The 22,040-nt window shown below is 37.7% G+C and overlaps 1 protein-coding gene across 1 annotated transcript; it reads right to left on the minus strand.

Moving 5' to 3' along the window:
- Positions 1–925: 925 nt before the first annotated feature.
- On the minus strand, positions 926–21,842 carry LOC128203531 (uncharacterized). The gene is made up of 5 exons (XM_052904977.1): positions 21,314–21,842; positions 17,049–17,311; positions 8,731–8,924; positions 4,248–4,395; positions 926–3,857 (listed from the first exon to the last, which is right to left on the minus strand). The coding sequence occupies exons 1-5, from the start codon at positions 21,500–21,502 to the stop codon at positions 3,710–3,712; spliced, it is 942 nt and encodes a 313-aa protein (XP_052760937.1). The 5' UTR covers positions 21,503–21,842; the 3' UTR covers positions 926–3,709.
- Between the last annotated feature and the right edge of the window lie 198 nt (positions 21,843–22,040).

Here is a 22,040-nt window from a genome sequence, read left to right on the forward strand (position 1 = left end):
GTAATGAATTTATTTCCAGATGTTAACACTTTCTAACCATTACAATCCAACAATTTGTCATATATCCAATTTATAATTGATAGTCCGATGTTATAAACCTTTATAACTTCTTTTTATTTAACTCCTTTTAAATCACTTGTAACTCTTTTTAATTATAATTCCTTTTAATTCACTTTTTAACTCTTTTTTATTCTAACTTTTTTTCAACTCTTTTCTAAACGCCCAACAAAGGCCTTTTATACTATTATTTATCGCCAAAGCAAACATGAAGTGCACGAGTATTGTGAGTAGCACGAATTCATGTGTTATTTGTGCGACTCCGCCGGAGCAATGACACCGTTGATTAACACATGTAGACTCATAGCAATTAGTTACAAGGTCAACGGTGCAAATGAAAAATGTTATACTTAAACGATTAAACTGTAATATTGTAAAAAGCTTAAGGTAATACAAATTAAAGTTTAAACAAATGATAACCATATAACATCTGTATAACATAAGAATCAATCTCAAAAGTATTGTATATTTAACTAACTCATATTAAAATAAAGTCTGTTATTTCGTGATGTTCGCGACATTGAGCAACTTGGTAGCAACGAATAATTTATTAAGAAGAATATCTTCTTCAAGACAGCCGCATCTATTCGGTCCTGCCATTTTGTTCTCTGCTTATGTCGCTGACGGAAGCCGAGTCAGGTGACTGGCATACAAAAACTGGTACACGGTTTTCATGCTGAGTGGAGTTATGAAATTGGGCACTTTCAAATGTTTTATTTGATTCCGATTCCGAGTTACAGTCGATAATAATGTAGTTTTCATTGTATTAAGCCTTTATATGAGTTCAGTTCAGTTATCTGAAAATTCACGGCCTATGTCACACGACAAGGGATGGGGCTGCAACATGTACTCAGAAAACAAGACTGTGGAATCCAGGAAAATTTATCATATGAATGCCAGTGCATATCAGAATTACGCAAAATTTTAACATAAATACAAATGCCAGTATTTTTTAACAAAGCACAAAACAAATTGGACATCATACAGACAACATGGGTGTAAAATAGTAAGTAGTATTACCATTATGATTATATGGTGTTATTTGTATTTATTTTCATCGTTTATGATTTCTCCGAAAAAAAGAAGAAAAAAAACAAGTAGAAAATACGTAGTTTATCGTCATATTGCACACAAGGACCGTGGGGTTGGTACCTTGGTTTTTGGCCATTCTATAATGATAGCGGAACATGATCGATGGTGATAGCATTCGGAACTCTTCGGCCATTTTTATTGTTGTTTTCGATAAAAAAATGTCCGAGGAGCTCCGAATGTGATGATTGCTGAAAAATGACCAATGGGACGGATAAATTTAATATAATCGGACATGAGGAATGGCTATTGTAGTAAAGGTAAGAGACCGTTAGCACCACAGCCTCCAATGTTAAACATAGATTGTACACAGACAATGCCCACACGAACAGTGCGATGCTTGGCCCTCAAAACCATACATACTAGTAGTCTTTTTACCTGTATTCTCAAAGATCGAACGTTTTGACATGTTTATGGCTTGAAACGAAAAACTTTTGCGAAACTGCGTGAAAATCAAATCGCAGGTTTTCATACTATATGCATTTTACTTTAAGTGTTAGAAACGCTTTTTAGCCATAATTATTTATTTTCGAACGCAAGTATGAAAAACTGCGGTCTGATCTTTTGTCAACAGTCTCTTAATTCTTACTGTTTTTCAGATAGTTACGCTAAAACTGGCCCATTCCAAGACAAAAATAATAAAAAGTTGCCAGAACGGTAATTCTGTGAGATTACAGCTTTAAAATATAACATTTTACACTTACAAAAATGGCACCTTCAAACAAATCTATGCGAGACATAACAAATATCATCTAAAAAAAACTGACCCCCTAATATACTAAAAAAGTTGTACCAATGCGCCCCGTAACTGGCTGGTAAAATATCTTTATAATGATGTATCGATATGTAAAACAGTCTTTCACACAATCGCACTTAGTTGGCCATTCTGCTAAGATTTTTCAGCGATTTATAATTACTTTAGGTATATCTTTACCACTATTTTGCAGCAATACATGGTGTTTTCTTTATCAAAAATACAGCATGTAAGGTTCTGTAATAGCTTCCGACTTCAATACTTTGTTTGCCTTATAGTCACAGATAATTGAACAGCAGAAAGCTGACCCTTTTCTTTACAGCTGTATAGATGCATATACACAAGGTTTTCTATTAGTACTATGTGTAAGATTATCGTATCATATATCCGATGATAGTGTTTCTTTCCAAGAATTGATGTTGTCCTCAGCAGTACGATTTGCAGTAATAATCCAATCGCACGCTCATACTCATCATGACATTTAGTTTCACCTGCACGAAATCACTTAGATCAAATACGAGTGAACACTTTTTTTTTAATTAACAATGAAAACTAATGTGAAATAATTAGTGAAGACAAATATATCAATAAATTCGATTTATGGCACTTGCTCCTGAACTGTAACTATGGCACATACTTGTAACCGAGTATCTATTCTCTAAAACATTTGATGTTGTAAGGTCAAAAGAAAAATTCATTTTAAAAATATAGCTGCAGTAAAAAATGCGTCTATCCTGAATAACAATAACAAAACATTTATAAAATATCTTAAAAATATTATTGTAATCTAGATTATATAGTCTTCGGAATGTGAACTAAAGCAGACTCATAGACTAGTACAATGCGAAAAGACATTGTATTTTCCCAATCATATTAACGCCGCAATGCTGCGCGTTCAGAACTTTGACACTCGAAATAAAACAATAACTCATTCGGAACTCCTCAACCATTTTTCTCGAAAACGAGACGGGTTATTTTCGAGAAAAATGGCCGAGGAGCTCCGAATGTTGTTTAAAAAAAAGAATGGCCGAGGAGCTCCAAATGTTTTTTTCAAGAAAAATGGCCGAGGAGCTCCGAATGTTGTTTAAAAAAGAATGGCCGAGGAGCTCCAAATGTTTTTTCAAGAAAAATGGCCGAGGAGCTCTGAATGTTGTTTAAAAAAAGAATGGTCGAGGAGCTCAAAATGTTTTTTTTTCAAGAAAAATGGCCGAGGAGCTCCGAATGTTGTTTAAAAAAAGAATGGCCGAGGAGCTCCAAATGTTTGTTTTTTCAAGAAAAATGGCCGAGGAGCTCCGAATATTGTTTTAAAAAAAAGAATGGCCAAGGAGCTCCGAATGTTTTTTTGTCAAGAAAAAATGGCCGAATGACAATTACTTTGAATGAGTTCCCGGATCCTTGTGCTAAAAGATATAAAACAAATATATGAGATCTTACCACAAAATCATTGCAGCAGTTGCTTCCCTTATTCTTAAGAAGGATATTAACTGGTAAAGGTTTAGAATGAATGCGTTTTTGATACTATCAAACATCCAGAAATCTTCATTTCTTAAAAAATAAAGCTGAGACAGTACAACAATGCAGAAGGAAGTACGTTTAACAACAATTTGATCTAGCTGAAAAAAATATTAGGTATGGGTATCAATACCTCTCTCTGTCATTATTCGTACATTTTCTTTCATTAACACCTTACTGCCTGACATTAAACTATCCTTTCAATAAAAATCAAACACCACCATTAAAAATTCAACAAAAGTAAATAAACCATTAAAACATATTGTGATATTATTGATCAGTTCTTGTATTTTGTATTCAGTAGACGTGACGCTTTTCTGTGTCGAGTCTCAGCCAATTCTTGTTGAAATCAAGTCGTGTCCTAATCGACCGTAATTTACGTCGATACACGAAAAACCCGAGAACGCCCAACGCTAACAGGATGAGGAGAATCAGAAAGCCAGCCCTGAAAAACGTGCAGATATAAAACATGTCAAAGACGTTGGTGTAGAATCTATAAGAATGGACTGGTCATGATATGAAGCTAAACACGCATATCATCATTCACCACCACTTTACTTTCATTCATCAATACAACTGTGTACAAATTAATATGATAATATTCTTCACCTTCAAAAATTACCAGAAGGGTATTACATCCAGGTAATACCATTTGACAACAACAAAATCATTAGCAACAACAACAGCAAAATCAACAACAACAACGACAACAGCAACAAAAACAGTAACATCAGCAATTACAACTATGACAACTTCCACTACATTTACCACTACCACCACTACTTCTACCTCGTCTACTTAAAAGTTACTACTACTGGTGATAAAGTTTCCGTACCTATTGAAGAAGTACCAGATGATTATTCCATCCCAGGAATGCCAGGAGGATCCGTGTATCAGACCTAAGTATTCGGTGTAGTTGGAGAGTATCAGAAACTGGTCATGCCTCGTAAAGTGAAGATATCGGCCCCAGAAGTACGTTGGGCCTGAAGGAATAAATGTATACATATACATGTTGTGATTTTACAAACGTTCATAAAGTTTGTTTCAAATAATAATGGCGTTGACAATACATGTGCTATGTTTGAGATATCTTACAGCAGCAACTGTATAACAGAAACATCTACAATGCATCTCCTAAATAATTACTACATGGACCATGTAACGAAGCCTAAGACAAGATGGACCAACTCATGAGACTAAAGTACATGAACAGGCCCAGCACGCCTAAACAACAGGAACAGGACCAGCGCACCGAAACTACAGGAGCAGGCCCAGCACGCCTAAACTACAGGAACGGGACCAGCACGCCTAAACAACAGGAACAGGACCAGCGCACCGAAACTACAGGAGCAGGCCCAGCACGCCTAAACAACAGGAACGGGACCAGCACGCCTAAACAACAGGAACGGGACCAGCACGCCTAAACAAAAGGAACGGGACCAGCACGCCTAAACAACAGGAACGGGACCAGCACGCCTAAACAGCAGGAACGGGACCAGCACGCCTAAACAACAGGAACGGGACCAGCACGCCTAAACAACAGGAACAGGACCAGCACGCCTAAACAACAGGAACGGGACCAGCACACCTAAACAACAGGAACATGACCAGCGCACCGAAACTACAGGAGCATGCCCAGCACACCTGAACTACAGGAGCAGGCCCAGCACACCTAAACAACAGGAACGGGACCAGCGCACCGAAACTACAGGAGCAGGCCCAGCACGCCTAAACAACAGGAACGGGACCAGCACGCCTAAACAACAGGAACGGGACCCGCACGCCTAAACAAAAGGAACGGGACCAGCACGCCTAAACAACAGGAACGGGACCAGCACGCCTAAACAGCAGGAACGGGACCAGCACGCCTAAACAACAGGAACAGGACCAGCACGCCTAAACAACAGGAACAGGCCCAGCACACCTAAACAACAGGAACATGACCAGCGCACCGAAACTACAGGAGCATGCCCAGCACGCCTAAACAACAGGAACAGGACCAGCGCACCGAAACTACAGAAGCATGCCCAGCACGCCTAAACAACAGGAACAGGACCAGCGCACCGAAACTACAGGAGCAGGCCCAGCACGCCTAAACAACAGGAACAGGACCAGCGCACCGAAACTACAGGAGCAGGCCCAGCACGCCTAAACAACAGGAACGGGACCAGCACGCCTAAACAACAGGAACGGGACCAGCACGCCTAAAGAACAGGAACGGGACCAGCACGCCTAAACAACAGGAACAGGACCAGCACGCCTAAACAACAGGAACAGGACCAGCGCACCGAAACTACAGGAGCAGGCCCAGCACACCTAAACAACAGGAACAGGCCCAGCGCACCGAAACTACAGGAGCAGGCCCAGCACGCCTAAACAACAGGAACGGGACCAGCACGCCTAAACAACAGGAACGGGACCAGCACGCCTAAACAACAGGAACGGGACCAGCACGCCTAAACAACAGGAACGGGACCAGCACGCCTAAACAACAGGAACAAGACCAGCACGCCTAAACAACAGGAACGAGGACCAGCACGCCTAAACAACAGGAACGGGACCAGCACGCCTAAACAACAGGAACGGGCCCAGCACGCCTAAACAACAGGAACGGGACCAGCACGCCTAAACAACAGGAACGGGCCCAGCACGCCTAAACAACAGGAACAGGACCAGCGCACCGAAACTACAGGAGCAGGCCCAGCACGGCTAAACAACAGGAACAGGGCCAGTGCACCGAAACTACAGGAGCAGGCCCAGCACGCCTAAACAACAGGAACAGGACCAGCGCACCGAAACTACAGGAGCAGGCCCAGCACGCCTAAACAACAGGAACGGGCCCAGCACGCCTAAACAACAGGAACGGGACCAGCACGCCTAAACAACAGGAACGGGACCAGCACGCCTAAACAACAGGAACGGGACCAGCACGCCTAAGTAACAGGAACGGGACCAGCACGCCTAATTAACAGGAACGGGACCAGCACGCCTAAACAACAGGAACGGAACCAGCACGCCTAAACAACAGGAACGGGCCCAGCACGCCTAAACAACAGGAACAGGACCAGCGCACCGAAACTACAGGAGCAGGCCCAGCACGCCTAAACAACAGGAACAGGACCAGCGCACCGAAACTACAGGAGCAAGCCCAGCACGCCTAAACAACAGGAACGGGACCAGCACACCTGAACTACAGGAGCAGGCCCAGCACGCCTAAACTACAGGAACAGGATCAGCAAGTCTAAACAACAGGAGCAGGATCAGCACGCCTAAACTACATAGATAAAAACAGCAGGCCTTAAACATAGTGACAAGATCATGAAGCCTAAACTACAGGGACAAGATTACCAGGCATAAACTACAGGAACAAGGTCAGCAAGCCAAAAATCGCAAAGTCTGAAAGGGTATAAACGCACAAATTGCGTTCATCTTGCTTTCAGAAATTTACATCATGCGTTCTGACGTGTACATCTTGCCTCCGACATTTACATCTAGCGTTTTGACTTGTACATCTTGCTATCAGACATTTGCTTCTTGCGTTATGACTTGTACATCTTGCTTTCAGACATTTACATCTTGCGTTCTGACTTGTACATCTTGCTATCAGACATTACTTCTTGCGTTCTGACTTGTACATCTTGCTTTCAGACATTTACATCTAGCGTTCTGACTTGTACATCTTGCTATCAGACATTAACATCTAGCGTTCTGACTTATACATCTTGCTTTCAGGTATTTGCATCTAGCGTTCTGACTTGTACATCTTGCTATCAGACATTTACCGTTGAATGTCACTTTACACCAACCAAGGTACAAGAAGGAACTTTCATGAAGCTAGCATAACAGTTGGTCAAATTACAAATTAAGGATGCAATATCGCAAGATGTAAAAGTAACAAGGCAAGATGTACAAGTCAGAAAGCAAGATGTAATTTTTGCTTCAATACCCTTTCATACAATGTGCGCTACAGTCAACATCTTTGTCATATATAGTACTATGAAATCCCACCATGAATAGAAAAAAAGTATTGACCAAACATTAACAACTATAATTTTAAAGCGTTTTAAGGCCAAACTGACAATGTTCGGAGGTGTGCAGTGACCATGGCATTGAAGCTAAGACCCAGATCTTAAATGGACGTTTTACTGACCGTTCCAAGGCGGTACCTAACAATCCTTGATAAACACACCTATTTTTTTAAAATATGAATATAAATTAAAGTAGCACTATTTTATATGAGATATTGCAAAAACTAGGGAAGCAAATGTTCAAGTAAGACCTGGAAATTTGACGTCCAACCAGTAAATTTATTACTTCATTCAGGATTGTTGGGATAAGAGTGAGGTTGTGCACACAAACTGGTTTAAACCCCCAGTAAATTTACATTTTGCTGACCGTTCCAAGGCGGTACCTAACAATTCTTGTGAAACATACCTAGTTTTTTATATGTAGTTTGTATGCGCTGTGCTGTTTGTGGAGTTTTGTGCTGTTCTTCCATGTTTATTGTTTGTGATGTTTTGTTTTTGTGTTCTATGTCTTTGGCGTTTACCCAGTGCCATTAAACCGGGTTTATGTTTAACATGTTTGCTACTGAGCTTGTTTCTGTAGTTTTTCACATATATTAGTATTGAGCGCAACACGTCGTCATCTTATGGTGGTCACTAATGCTAAATTATTTCGAAATACTCTACCATAAATGACAACGTATGTACAAGACACCACTACATCAGTCAGGTTTGCTCAACAAACCAGACACAGTTCTGAGGCGCGCAGTGACCTTGGAATTAGAGCTAGGGACCCAGGTCTTGGAAGCGACACGTCGTGATAATTATTATTGTGGTCACTTCCGCGAACGTAGTTTAAAATTCCATGAGTTACAAAGTTATGACGGACAGGTAGATGGACGTGACGACGGTAATGATTCCTGTTTAGCTTTTTGTATGTATTTTTAAAAACGTAATGTATTTTTACATGTATACATATATATTGCAGTATTGTATAATTCATTGACCGGGTATCGGGTCTAAAATTGTATCAGGGTACCCGCCAAAACGGACCCGGCCCCCGCGTGTACCCGTGTATGCTCTATTTAAGACTGGTCGGAGCCATTAGAAACTGTTATCAACATTTTTAGCAAAATGCACCTAAACTTATACATTTACTTATATTTCTGAAGTCAAAGTAGTTAAAGTTATAGTATAGTTTCATTTACCTTTAACGAAATGTGTTGTTTTTTTGAAAACTTAAATCACAAACTAGTTCACCAAATATGCGTATACTATGTATAGTCTCTGTGGATCAATTTTAGTATAACATACCTGTAACTAGGACTGTGGACGGGTAGGGAAACACGAACCATATGTTCGCTTTAAGAAGGGAAGATATGACCTCTGCCATAAAGGAATGGCGAGGGGAAGCACCGATAAAATCATTCGAGAAGCCAACTGGTTCAGTGCGACGAACGACGATGGAGTGGTGCTTCATTTTGGCCTTGTCGCGGAGAATGTCAAAACTGAAATGAAGTATCATTTAATTCAATGACTATTTGTATAAAATCATTTGAATATAATCAATTATTTGAATATAATCATAGGGAAGCGGGAGCGAAAGAATGCGTATAAGACTTTACGGACGAATTTAAAATTCCACTATTTTTTATATTATACTATTAGGCAAAAAACAAACAATGTTGGTTAGTCTGAAACATTTTAAAACAAATCATTTTCTCATTGTAGAAATACGTTTCCATTTGATTGCAAACGTGACTGGCAAAACACTGTAAGAGCAAGTTTCTATAGGTGTTACATGACTTGCGATCTAATACAAATTGGATCTTACACGAGTTGCCATTCAATACAAATTGGATCTTACACGAGTTGCCATTCAATACAAATGGGATCTTACATAAGTTGCCGTTCAATACAAATAGGATATTACATAAGTTACCATTCAATACAAATAGGATCTTACACGAGTTGTTATTCAATACAAATAGGATCTTACTTACATAAGTTGCCGTTCAATACAAATAGGATATTACATAAGTTACCATTCAATACAAATAGGATCTTGCACGAGTTGTTATTCAATACAAGTAGGATCTTGCACGAGTTGTTATTCAATACAAATAGGATCTTACACGAGTTGTTATTCAATACAAATAGGATCTTACACGAGTTGTTATTCAATACAAATAGGATCTTACACGAGTTGTTATTCAATACAAATAGGATCTTACACGAGTTGCCATTCAATACAAATAGGATCTTACACGAGTTGTTATTCAATACAAATAGGATCTTACTTACATAAGTTGCCGTTCAATACAAATTGGATCTTACACGAGTTGTCATTCAATACAAATAGGATTTTACACGAGTTGTCATTCAATACAAATAGGATCTTACATAAGTTGCCGTTCAATACAAATAGAATCTTACACGAGTTGTCATTCAATACAAATTGGATTTTACACGAGTTGCCATTCAATACAAATAGGATCTTACACGAGTTGTCATTCAATACAAATTGGATCTTACACGAGTTGCCATTCAATACAAATAGGATCTTACATAAGTTACCATTCAATACAAATTGGATCTTACACGAGTTGCCATTCAATACAAATGGGATCTTACATAAGTTGCCGTTCAATACAAATGGGATCTTACACGAGTTGCCATTCAATACAAATAGGATCTTACATAAGTTGCCGTTCAATACAAATTGGATTTTACACGAGTTGCCATTCAATACAAATAGGATCTTACATAAGTTGCCGTTCAATACAAATAGGATATTACATAAGTTACCATTCAATACAAATAGGATTTTACGAGTTGCCATTCAATACATATAGGAATTTATATGAGTTGCCATTCAATTCAAATATGATCTTTCACGAGTTGCCATTCAATACAACTAGGATCTTACACGAGTTGCCATTCAATATAAAAGGATTTTACACGAGTTGTCATTTAATACAAATAGGATCTTACACGAGTTGCCATTTAATACAAATATGATTTAACACGAGTTTCCATTCAATACAAATATGACCACACAACGGTAACCAGTGGCGTGGGGAACGGGACGAGTAGACAGAAGGGACGATAACAAGAAGGGGACGGTTACCAGGGACGTGGCAAAACGTATGGGGCTGACGGAACGGGTGAAAATCAGGGACGCGGAGATGCTGGATGCGGGGACAACAGGATGATCGCTTATCAGGGGCGTGGCACCACAGGGAGGGACGACCAAATGAACATTGATCAGGGGTGTGGGGGCATGGACTTAGGAGCGACAGAAGCGGCGAACAACTCAGGAACGGCGACGAGTAGCGGGTTGGGTGGGGCAGGTGTAAATGTAGTATATACATTGGAACATAAATGGCCTTACATGTAATAAATTAACTGATTCAGATTTTTAAATAAGCTATGTAAATATGATATCATATTTTTCATGAATCATGGGTCAATCTAGATTTTGATATCATATTGAAGGCAGTATATTTTATGTTTTTTAAAAAAAGAATGTTTCAAGTTTCAACATAAGCGGGTTAATCGCTGTGGCGGTCTCCAATTATACATAAAGAATTCGATTTTAATTGAGTTGATACGTGATACTGTATATTGTGGTTGAAGCTATCTAAAGATTTTTTTATTTGGATAAAGATATATTTTAGCTGGGTTTACAAATGGTAAACAAGCATTTACTATTGTTAACATTGATCTTTTTGATTTACTACAACACGATATTGGTAATTCAAATCCCAAGGTAGAGTTTTATTAATAGGTGACTGGAACGCAAGAGTATGAAATAAACGTTGCTGTATAGTGTGTGAATGCTTTGTAAATTTCATAGATTATGATGATCATGATAATTGCTGTATACATGTACCAAAGTCGGCCTTATCTAGATATTCAGTTAATAATGGTATTAACCTTGCAAATAACTAACGGTCGACTCTGTCACGAGACGGGGTCATTTACCTTCGTGAGTCACGTGGGGTCAAATGTAATAAATTATTTGAATTTGAATGAGCATGATTTTCAGTGTATTGATAATTCTATAATGTCGAAAACTTAAGTGAATGATCTGATCCATATACATTGCCTTTTGTTATATAAAATATAGTGCCGTGTATGTTTTATCGATGAGTACAATGGATGGAACTCTCCCAAATGACTTTCGCCGTGGGCTGTTGGGCAAATCGACCAACTTCAATACTTTAATAAATGATATTGATATGCAAAAAGCTGACAGTATTGAAAATACTGTTCACGATTTTACAAGTATATTTAGAGGCGTCGGCGACCCGTTATTTCGTAAAAATATCCGAGGTAGTTAATTAAACAGCCCACAAAATAGTCATTTTTTTCAGTCTGAACTTAGTTTGTCTAGAGTGCCGTTAGGCGTAATCCATAATCGTCGAAAAAAAATGCTTTATATATATTCAAATGTAACAAGGATGATATTAACAGGATAATTATGTTAGGTTGCAAAATAGCCTACACGCATATGGTAAACGTAAAATATAATGAAAATGAAAAAATAGAAGGGCTAAGACATTCTAACCCTCGTGATTTTTGGAAATTATCAAAAAAGCCTAAAACAGATATAAATAGCAATTTTCCTATTGAAGAGTTTTACAACTATTTTTCATCATTGCAAAATAGTATACCTTCTGCTGAACACTAAGAGACATATATAGATAGATTCTTTTATTTCTCCAACAATGGAGAGCATATTGTATTTATAACATATAGCACGTAAATATACAGATCATTTATACTCATAACATAGAAAAGAATAGGATTCCGAAAATGATACGCATGATATCAATACCAAGTTACACTCAAGAGAGGAAAAGCTTTGGAGGCGACCAATCATTATTTAATCGAGTAGGTTGATATTCTGTCGTCCCATCTCGTTGGTTTATGTAATGTTATTCTCAATTCGGGACATTCCCTTTTTAGAGTGGTCTTAAGGCATTATCGTTCCTATCTTTAAAAGAACGACTCTTGCAATCCAAGTAATTACCGGGGAATAACCTAAGTGAGGTGTTTTGCAAAGAGTTTTACCGGTATATTTAATAAACGAGGATTAGATGGGAATTCTTAGAATTGTTAAGAATATATATAAAAATGTAAAATCATATGTATAAAATGTAGTTCGCTGTTCGAATATTTTGATTGTGCTGTCGGCCTTAAAGCTGCACTCTCACGGATTTACCGTTTTTAAACTTGGAAAGAGCAAACTTTTGCGAAAAATCTGTAAACAAATACGATAAAAATCTGTGATCTAATTTTTTGTCAGCAATCTTATATAACTGGTTTCCATGGATTTTCGCAAAAATTGGCTCGTTCCAAGACAAAAAATAAAAAAGTTGTCAAAACGTTCAATCCGTGAGAGTGCAGCTTTAAGCAAGGGGGGAGGTCCAAATCGAAAGAAATCGAGCGTATTCACTTAAAGTTTGGCAAAGATATACTTGTGGTTAAAACGAGCACATGTTATATGGCCTTTTGTGGTGAAATAGGAAGTTACCCATTATATGTAAATAGATATGCTAGAATATTATCTTGGTGTAAGACTATTTCTTCAGATAACATTATTATAAATCATCTATACAATGATATGTTCGGAAGTCTCGATAATCGTAATAATTGGACCAATCATGATGTAAAACTTCAAACTTTGTAAGATGTGTATGGGTTCTCTTACAAAAGAAAAACACGTATGTACGTATAGATACCTTAAGGACCAGGCTGATATGGCCGAAATAGAATTGATAGAGCTGATCGTCATTGTACTTTGTGTAACTCTAACGGTATAGAAGATGAATACCACTTTGTCATAATATGCCTAGTGTATAACAATATCAGAAAGGAGTTGATCAAACCATTTTATAATAGAAATCCAAGTATGTACAAGTTTATTGAACTTATGAAATCGTAAAACAAGTATTTAAAACGACTCAATTTTAATTGTATTTCTCATAAACATTTAAATATAAACCACACTGTTATTTGAATTCGAATGAATAAATTCATTTCAATAGCCAAACCTTGTAACTTGAAACCCGTGGTGTCGATTTGATTAAAGCCGAGATCGATTTCTTTATTTCGTGAAAAAATGTTTGCTACTACATCAACACGCTAGTAACATTATTGAAAAATAAACTATACTACTATGCTTGGAGATTTGTTTTTGTTCTAAAGTATTTCAAATGACTCAATTTTAACTGCATTTCTCGTTTACAAATCAACTAAAAATAACCCTATTATTTGAAGTTCAATGACTTTTTATTCTATAGCCAAACCTTGTAACTTGAAGAATTGTTAAAGAATTTACTTCATGTCATCTAACTATTATAATATATATATATATATATCGTATAAAAACAAAGCTCTATTGTTAATAAGTGGCAAAAATGTTCTATTTTGCCGAAACGCGTTAGTAAAATTATTGTAAATCAAACTATTTTATGCTTCAATATTTTTATGGTTCGACCGACTTAAATTTCAGTGTTTAAAATGAGGCAATTTAAACTGTACTTTTTGTTCACAAATCAACTAAAAAATAAGCCTATCTTTTGAAGTTCAATGGCCTTTTTTCAATAGCCAAACCTTGTAACTTGAAACCCTAAGCCTGTGCTGTCTGTCTGATTAAAGCCGAGATACTGAGCATTACGCACATATTGCTCTCCATATTCTTCTAATTAGGCGTTCTCAGGCATGCGGTTAAGAAGTACAACTCTTAAATTATTTGAAATTACAGAAAACACATGTATTTTTTTCACCTGTTAAATTTCCGTCAAAAACATTGCATGTTTTCATCATGTAAAATGGAAACGGAAAAAATCCACATTACACACCGTGTCTTCTGGTTCCGTTTCACACAACAGCCAAGTGTACAAATCTGCTTCCGCGAAAGATTAAGCAAGCTTGTCGACAGTTTTTTCTCTCAAAATATGTTTATCATTTTCAATGTATGTGACGTCGTAAGCTAAAATGTGACGTATCCATCTTGCGAGGTTTCTTGCCTCATAAGCTAGCGCAATCGTAGCTATTTTTATATATTTTCACAAATATTCTTTAATTTAATTTTACACAATGCTATTAGTTTGTTTTGTTATCCTTCCTCGGTTAATTTTTTTTTTGTTAACGTGAATACCTCAATAGGACGTGTTTTCTTTGACAATAACATATTGTACCAAGTATAGGCCTTGTAATGAATACATCCACTGTGGTTTACACCAGTATTAAGAACGTAACCTTACACTTGTTCGGACTGTTTTCAAACATTACACAACGTCTCAAACATTACACAACGTATCAAACATTACACAACGTCTCAAACATAACACAACGTCTTAAACATTACAATTACACAACGTCTCAAACATTACAATTACACAACGTCTTAAACATTACACCACGTCTCAAACATTACTCAACGTCTCAAACATTACACAACGTCTTAAACATTACACAACGTCTTAAACATTACACAACGTCTCAAACATTACACAACGTCTTAAATATTACACAACTTCTCAAACATTACACAACGTCTTAAACATTACACATTACACAACGTCTCAAACATTACACAACGTCTTAAACATAACACAACGTCTCAAACATTACACAACGTCTTAAACATTACACAACGTCTCAAACATTACACAACGTCTCAAACATTACACAACGTCTCAAACATTACACACGTCTTAAACATTACACAACGTCTCAAATATTACACAACGTCTCAAACATTACACAACGTCTTAAACATTACACAACGTCTCAAACATTACACAACGTCTCAAACATTACACATTACACAACGTCTCAAACATTACACAACGTCTTAAACATTACACATTACACAACGTCTCAAACATTACACAACGTCTTAAACATTACACATTACACAACGTCTCAAACATTACACAACGTCTTAAACATTACACATTACACAACGTCTCAAACATTACACAACGTCTTAAACATTACACATTACACAACGTCTCAAACATTACACAACGTCTTAAACATTACACATTACACAACGTCTCAAACATTACACAACGTCTTAAACATTACACATCGTCTCAAACATTACACAACGTCTTAAACATTACACATTACACAACGTCTCAAACATTGAACAACGTCTCAAACATTGAACAACGTCTCAAACATTACACAACGTCTCAAACATTGAACAACGTCTTAAACATTGCACAACGTCTCAAACATTACACAATGTCTTAAACATTACACATTACACAACGTCTCAAACATTACACATTACACAACGTCTCAAACATTACAAATTACACAACGTCTCAAACATTGAACAACGAAATAATAAAGATTTATTTATGATACACAGGTTATCTATAAAGGCTAAACTATATTTTAATTACGACACGTATACTATTAAACTGGTTGCATATTTTGTTTCACAAATTATGACTGCGATTGAAAACAGATAAAACAGACAAGAAAGCAGGTAGGCACTATTATATTATTATTGTAAACATTGTTTTATCTGTTTTCTGGGCTGGATGCCTTTATTGACAATATTTGTTTTGGATTGAAATAAACTGAAAGTGAATTGAATCTTTGAGCTATTTTTGCATATTGCAATTGACAAACTGTTTAAGACCCCCCCCCCCCCCCTCCTCACCTCAAAAGCTATCCCAAGCTAGCTCTTTACATCAGCTTTCTACACACCAAATTTCATAACTATCCACCAATGCTGACCTATGTTATGGCGCGAAAATCATTTTTCTATTTTAAGTAACATTGACCTTGAACCCATTCCTTCAAAAGCAATCCCAAGCTAGATCTTTAAATAATCTTCCTACTCACCAATATCTATCACTATCCATAACTTATAACTAAAGTCATTGTGCGGAAACCATTTTTCTTTTATAGTAATCTTGACCTTGACCTTGACCCCCGCCCTTCAAAAACCAATCTCAAGTTAGCTCTTAACATTAGATAACTACGCACCAAGTTTAATCACTCTCTATTAAACCTAACTAAAGTTATCGGTCGGAAACTATTTTTTTCTATTTCAAGAAACAGTGACCTTTACCTTGACACAACGCCTCTAAAAAACAATCTCAAATTATCTCTTCACATAAGCTATATAGACAACAATTTCATTTAGTATCCACCAATCCTGACTTAAGCCAATGGTCGAATACCATTTTACCATGTTTAGTTACCTTTATCCTTACCTTGGCCCACCCCGTCAAAGGTAATTTAACTAGATCTTTACATAAGCTGCATAACTATCCATAACTATTAACTAAGTGTTTGGGCGGAAACAATTTTAGTAACATTGACCTTGACCCCAGCCCCTCAAAAGAAATCCCAAGCTAGCTTTTCACATAAGCTACCAGGATTCATCACTATCATCAATTCTTACTAAGGTTATTGGTCGGAAACCATTTTTTATGTAAAGTAACTGTGACCTTGACCTTGGTCATGTACCCTCAAAACAACCTCTATACATAAGCCACATACACACCAAGTTTCTTCCCTATCCATCACTGTATACTTAAGTTATTGGGCGGAAATAAATGTTTGACGCTTGGTGTCCACCAACCACATACCCTTTCTTGCACTCGATGTCCATATCAAGGTACCATCCTCCCATATGGTGAACGACAAGGTACCGTGCCACATCCGCCCTCTTTACCCAGTGATCATAACTGTCATACAGACGTCGGACATCCGGATAATACTGGTCTATGAGCTCGTTGATGCTTGTCTTGTTCCAGAGAGTGTACCGGTAACCGGGGTTGGCACCAAGACAAGTGTCACGGGCACGGACTAGATTTTCCGGTACAGTATCGCTGGTCTCGAAAAAGAATACCTATGAATAAAACATAAATGGATGGAGTATATATCATAACCTAAATTGAAGTCCATTAATTAGACAACCATTAATTCAATACCGCATGGGCGATCACAAAAGTCCAATATATAGGTACGATCTAGAACACATGGGTAATCAACACGATACACTGGCAACATAATACAGGACGAAATAATCTACCATCAAGGGGACTCAAGCAATCAGTTTACCAGTGACAAAATTGCTGAAACTTCAAACGATAAGAACAGGAACTATTTTGCAGATTTTAACGAATCTTAAGACCCATCTACCCCTATTATGAACTGCCCTATAATTTGACAGGACCCATCTACCCCTATTATGAGCTGCCCTATAATTTGACAGGACCCTTCTACCCCTATTATGAGCTGCCCTATCATTTGGCAGGACCCATCTACCCCTTATTATATGCTGCCATATTATTTGACGGGACCCATCTACCCCTGTTATAAGCTGCCCTATTATTTGACAAGACCCTTCTACCCCTATTTTTTAATTTGACGGGACTCTTCTACCCCTATTATATGATGCCCTATCATTTGGCAGGACCCATCTACCCCTTATTATATGCTGCCATATTATTTGACAGGACCCATCTACCCCTTATTATATGCTGCCATATTATTTGACAGGACCCATCTACCCCTTATTATATGCTGCCATATTATTTGGCAGGACCCATCTACCCCTTATTATATGCTGCCATATCATTTGGCAGGACCCATCTACCCCTTATTATATGCTGCCATATTATTTGACGGAACCCATCTACCCCTTATTATATGCTGCCATATTATTTGACGGGACCCATCTACCCCTGTTATAAGCTGCCCTATTATTTGACAAGACCCTTCTACCCCTATTTTTAATTTGACATGACCCTTCTACCCCTATTATATGATGCCCTATCATTTGGCAGGACCCATCTACCCCTTATTATATGCTGCCATATTATTTGACGGAACCCATCTACCCCTGTTATAAGCTGTACTTTTTTGACAGGACCCGTCTTACCCTGTTATAGGCTGTAATACTATATAACAGGACCCATCTACCCCTATTATAGGCTAAACTTCTATTTGACAGGACCCATATACCCCTGTTAGATGCTGTACCATTATTTGACAGGACCATTCTACCCCTGTTATAAACTGTACTACTATTTTTGACAGGAACCGTCTTACCCTGTTAAAGGCTGTATTACTATATGACAAGACCCATCTACCCCTGCTAAACGATGTACTTTTATTTGACCGGACCCATCTACCCCTGTTATAGGCTGTACTATTATTTGACATGAACCATCTACCCCTATTATAGGTTGTACTATCATTTGACGTGACCCATCTACCCCTGTTATAAGCAGAACTATTTTTTAACAGGACCCGTCTTACCCTGTTATAGGTTGTACTAGTATTTGACATGAACCATCTACCCCTATTATAGGCTGTACTATTGTTAGACGGGACCCATCTACCCCTGATATAAGCAGTACTATTTTTGACAGGCCCCGTCTTACCCTGTTATAGGTTGTAATACTATATGACTTGACCCATCAATCCCTGCTATACGATGTACTATTATTTGACAGGACCAATCTACCCCTGTTAAATGCTGTACCATTATTTGCCAGGACCCATCTCCCCCTGTTAGATGCTGTACCATTATTTGAAAGGACCGTTCTACCCCTGTTGTAAGCTATACTTTTATCATTTGACAGGACCCATATACCCGCGTTATAGGCTGTACTATTTGACATGACCCATCTGCTCCTGTTATAGGCTGTACTATTATTTGACAGGACCCGTCTACCCCTGTTATATGGTGTATTATTATTTGACAGGACCCATCTACTCCTGTTATAGGCTGTATTACTATTTGACATGACCCATCTACCCCTGTTATAGGCTGTACTATTATTTGACAGGAGCCATATACCCCTGTTATAGGCTGTATTATTTTTTGATAGGACCTATCCACCCCTGTTATAAGCTGTACTATTTGACATGACCCATCTGCTCCTGTTATAGGCTGTTCTATTATTTGACAGGACCCATCTACCCCTGTTATAGGCTGTACTATTATTTGACAGGAGCCATATACCCCTGTTATAGGCTGTATTACTATTTGACAGGACCCATCTGCTCCTGTTATAGGCTGTACTATTATTTGACAGGAGCCATCTACCCTTTTATAGGCTAAACTTCTATTGGACAGGACCCATCTGCTCCTGTTATAGGCTGTACTATTATTTGACAGGAGCCATCTACCCCTGTTAATGGCTGTACTACTATTTGACAGGACCCATCTGCTCCTGTTAAAGGCTGTACTATTATTTGACAGGAGCCATCTACCCCTGTTAATGGCTGTACTACTATTTGACATGACCCATCTGCTCCTGTTATAGGCTGTACTATCATTTGACAGGACCAATCCACCCCTGTTATAGGGTGTACTACTATTTGACAGGACCCATCTACCCCTGTAATAGGGTGTACTACTATTTAACAGGACCCATCAACCACCGTTATAGGGTGCATTACTATTTGACAGGACCCATCAACCACCGTTATAGGGTGTATTACTATTTGACAGGACCCATCTACCCCTGTTAGATGCTGTACTATTATTTGAAATGACTAATCTTTCCCTGTTATAAGCCGTACTGTTATTTGACATTTCTTTTAGGCCTGAAGTACACCTTGCAATTAGAATAACCCTTTTGGGGAGCAAAAAATTAAACTCATCATTTAAAATCGAAAAAAAAATCGACATAGCCTCGTTTTTTTCGTTTTAGAATAAACTCGGTTATTAAACCGTTGCAAAATAAACACTCATTTGATATCTTCTATATATTGAATGTTTAGTTAAAAAAACGTTTGCACAAAAAGTAGACCGGCGCTATTTAACTGCTCAACCATTGCGACAATCAACTATTCTAAGAAGGACAATGAACGATATCGAATTGCCTATTTCAATGGGGGAATGGAAAAAAATTGTTTAATGGTTGTCGGTGCTTTGAAAACTATACTTATAAAACTATGTCATATTACGCAATTATAATTGAATGTGTAAGGTTTCTTGACTTGTCCATGTACATTCAATTGCATTAATTGTTATGTTCTCAATGTGGTATCTCCAACAGTTGTTTATTTCGAGGTGTTTATGGAAATTAAAGTCATAGCTAGAAAAATATCTTACAAGGACTCGTCTTTTACAACAGCCACTGTTTTTGAACATTTACTAAAACAGTTAATGCTACTCCCATAACTGCATACGAGTATGAAGACTTACAAATCCAGGCCATTGTATGGTGATACGTTATGGAAACCAAACTAGATGTCTGTGACTCGTGCTGCATTTCTAACGGACAATGTGCCATTTGCATTCAAACAGTTTATTCTTTCTGTATTTTTAAGCCTCTATTGGGCTTGTTCTAATAGTTTAAAGTGTAACTGTATTCTAAAGCCTTTACTGGGCTTGTTCTAATAGTTTAAAGTGTAACTGTATTCTAAAGCCTTTACTGGGCTTGTTCTAATAGTTTAAAGTGTAACTGTATTCTAAAGCCTTTACTGGGCTTGTTCTAATAGTTTAAAGTGTAACTGTATTCTAAAGCCTCTACTGGCCTTGTTCCAATAGTTAATAGTTTTACTGTATTGTTAAGCCTCTACTGGGCCTGTCCCATTAGTGTTTAGTTTCACTGTATTGTTGAGCCGCAACTGGGTTCGTCCTTATAGTGTTTAGTGTTACTGTATTGTTAAGCCTCTCCTGAGCTCGTCCTTATAGTGTTTAGTGTTACTGTATTGTTCAGCTTCTACTGGGCGTGTTCCAATAGTTCATTGTGTAACTGTATTGTTAAGCTTCTACTGGGCTCGACCCAGTAGCCGACAACATTACAGAATACGAATGATAAGAGGCACAAAGTGAAGGCTTAACAGACATTACACGCGATCGTATCAAAGACACGCCTCCACTACTTACCTGGTGTAAATGACGTGGTATTTCTGATGGAGGTTCCGACTCTAAACAATGTTTGCACTGGTGGCCGTTGGCGTGGGACACGAATATAAATTCCAGCATAACATAATCAAACACTCGACCAAAGACTAGTACAATCGCCACCACACCTATTATGAACACAAGAGCTTTTATCTTCCTCCTTAGAAACATTTTCCAATGGAATTTAACTATTTAAGCGTTTTCAATCTCCAGCTGTCATATAAATTTTCTTCTTCTTACGTTTTAATTTTAACATATTTTCTCCCTATCCAACATAATGAATATTTTGCTTATTGTATCCATACGTTTGTCGTTCTCAAATTAAAAAAACCCCACACCGAACACGTAGTGTTTATGGCTACTGATATAGAAATGTTTTACAAAAACTTTGTTCAAGGGTTAATATAAGCGTTGTTCAAATACAATATACTGTCACATACAATACGAATAGCAAATTCTCCAGTGTAAATTATACACAATCTTCCTCTTTCGAGCGGAACTTAAAAACTAAAATAAGTCGCTCTAATGGCTAGACTGTAACCCAAGCCAAAATTGTGAGTATCCAATGACACATTAAGGGCACTACCATAATTTAAACCGATTGGCATATAGTAAAATGTTTCAAGCTGTACAATCTTATCTCGTTGAGAACCTATGAAGTTTGTTCGTACTTGAAATGACCTGAATCAATTTTCCAAGTGGGCTTTTA

The sequence above is a fragment of the Mya arenaria genome, chromosome 9 (assembly GCF_026914265.1).
Source record: "Mya arenaria isolate MELC-2E11 chromosome 9, ASM2691426v1".
Lineage (NCBI taxonomy): Eukaryota > Metazoa > Mollusca > Bivalvia > Myida > Myidae > Mya > Mya arenaria.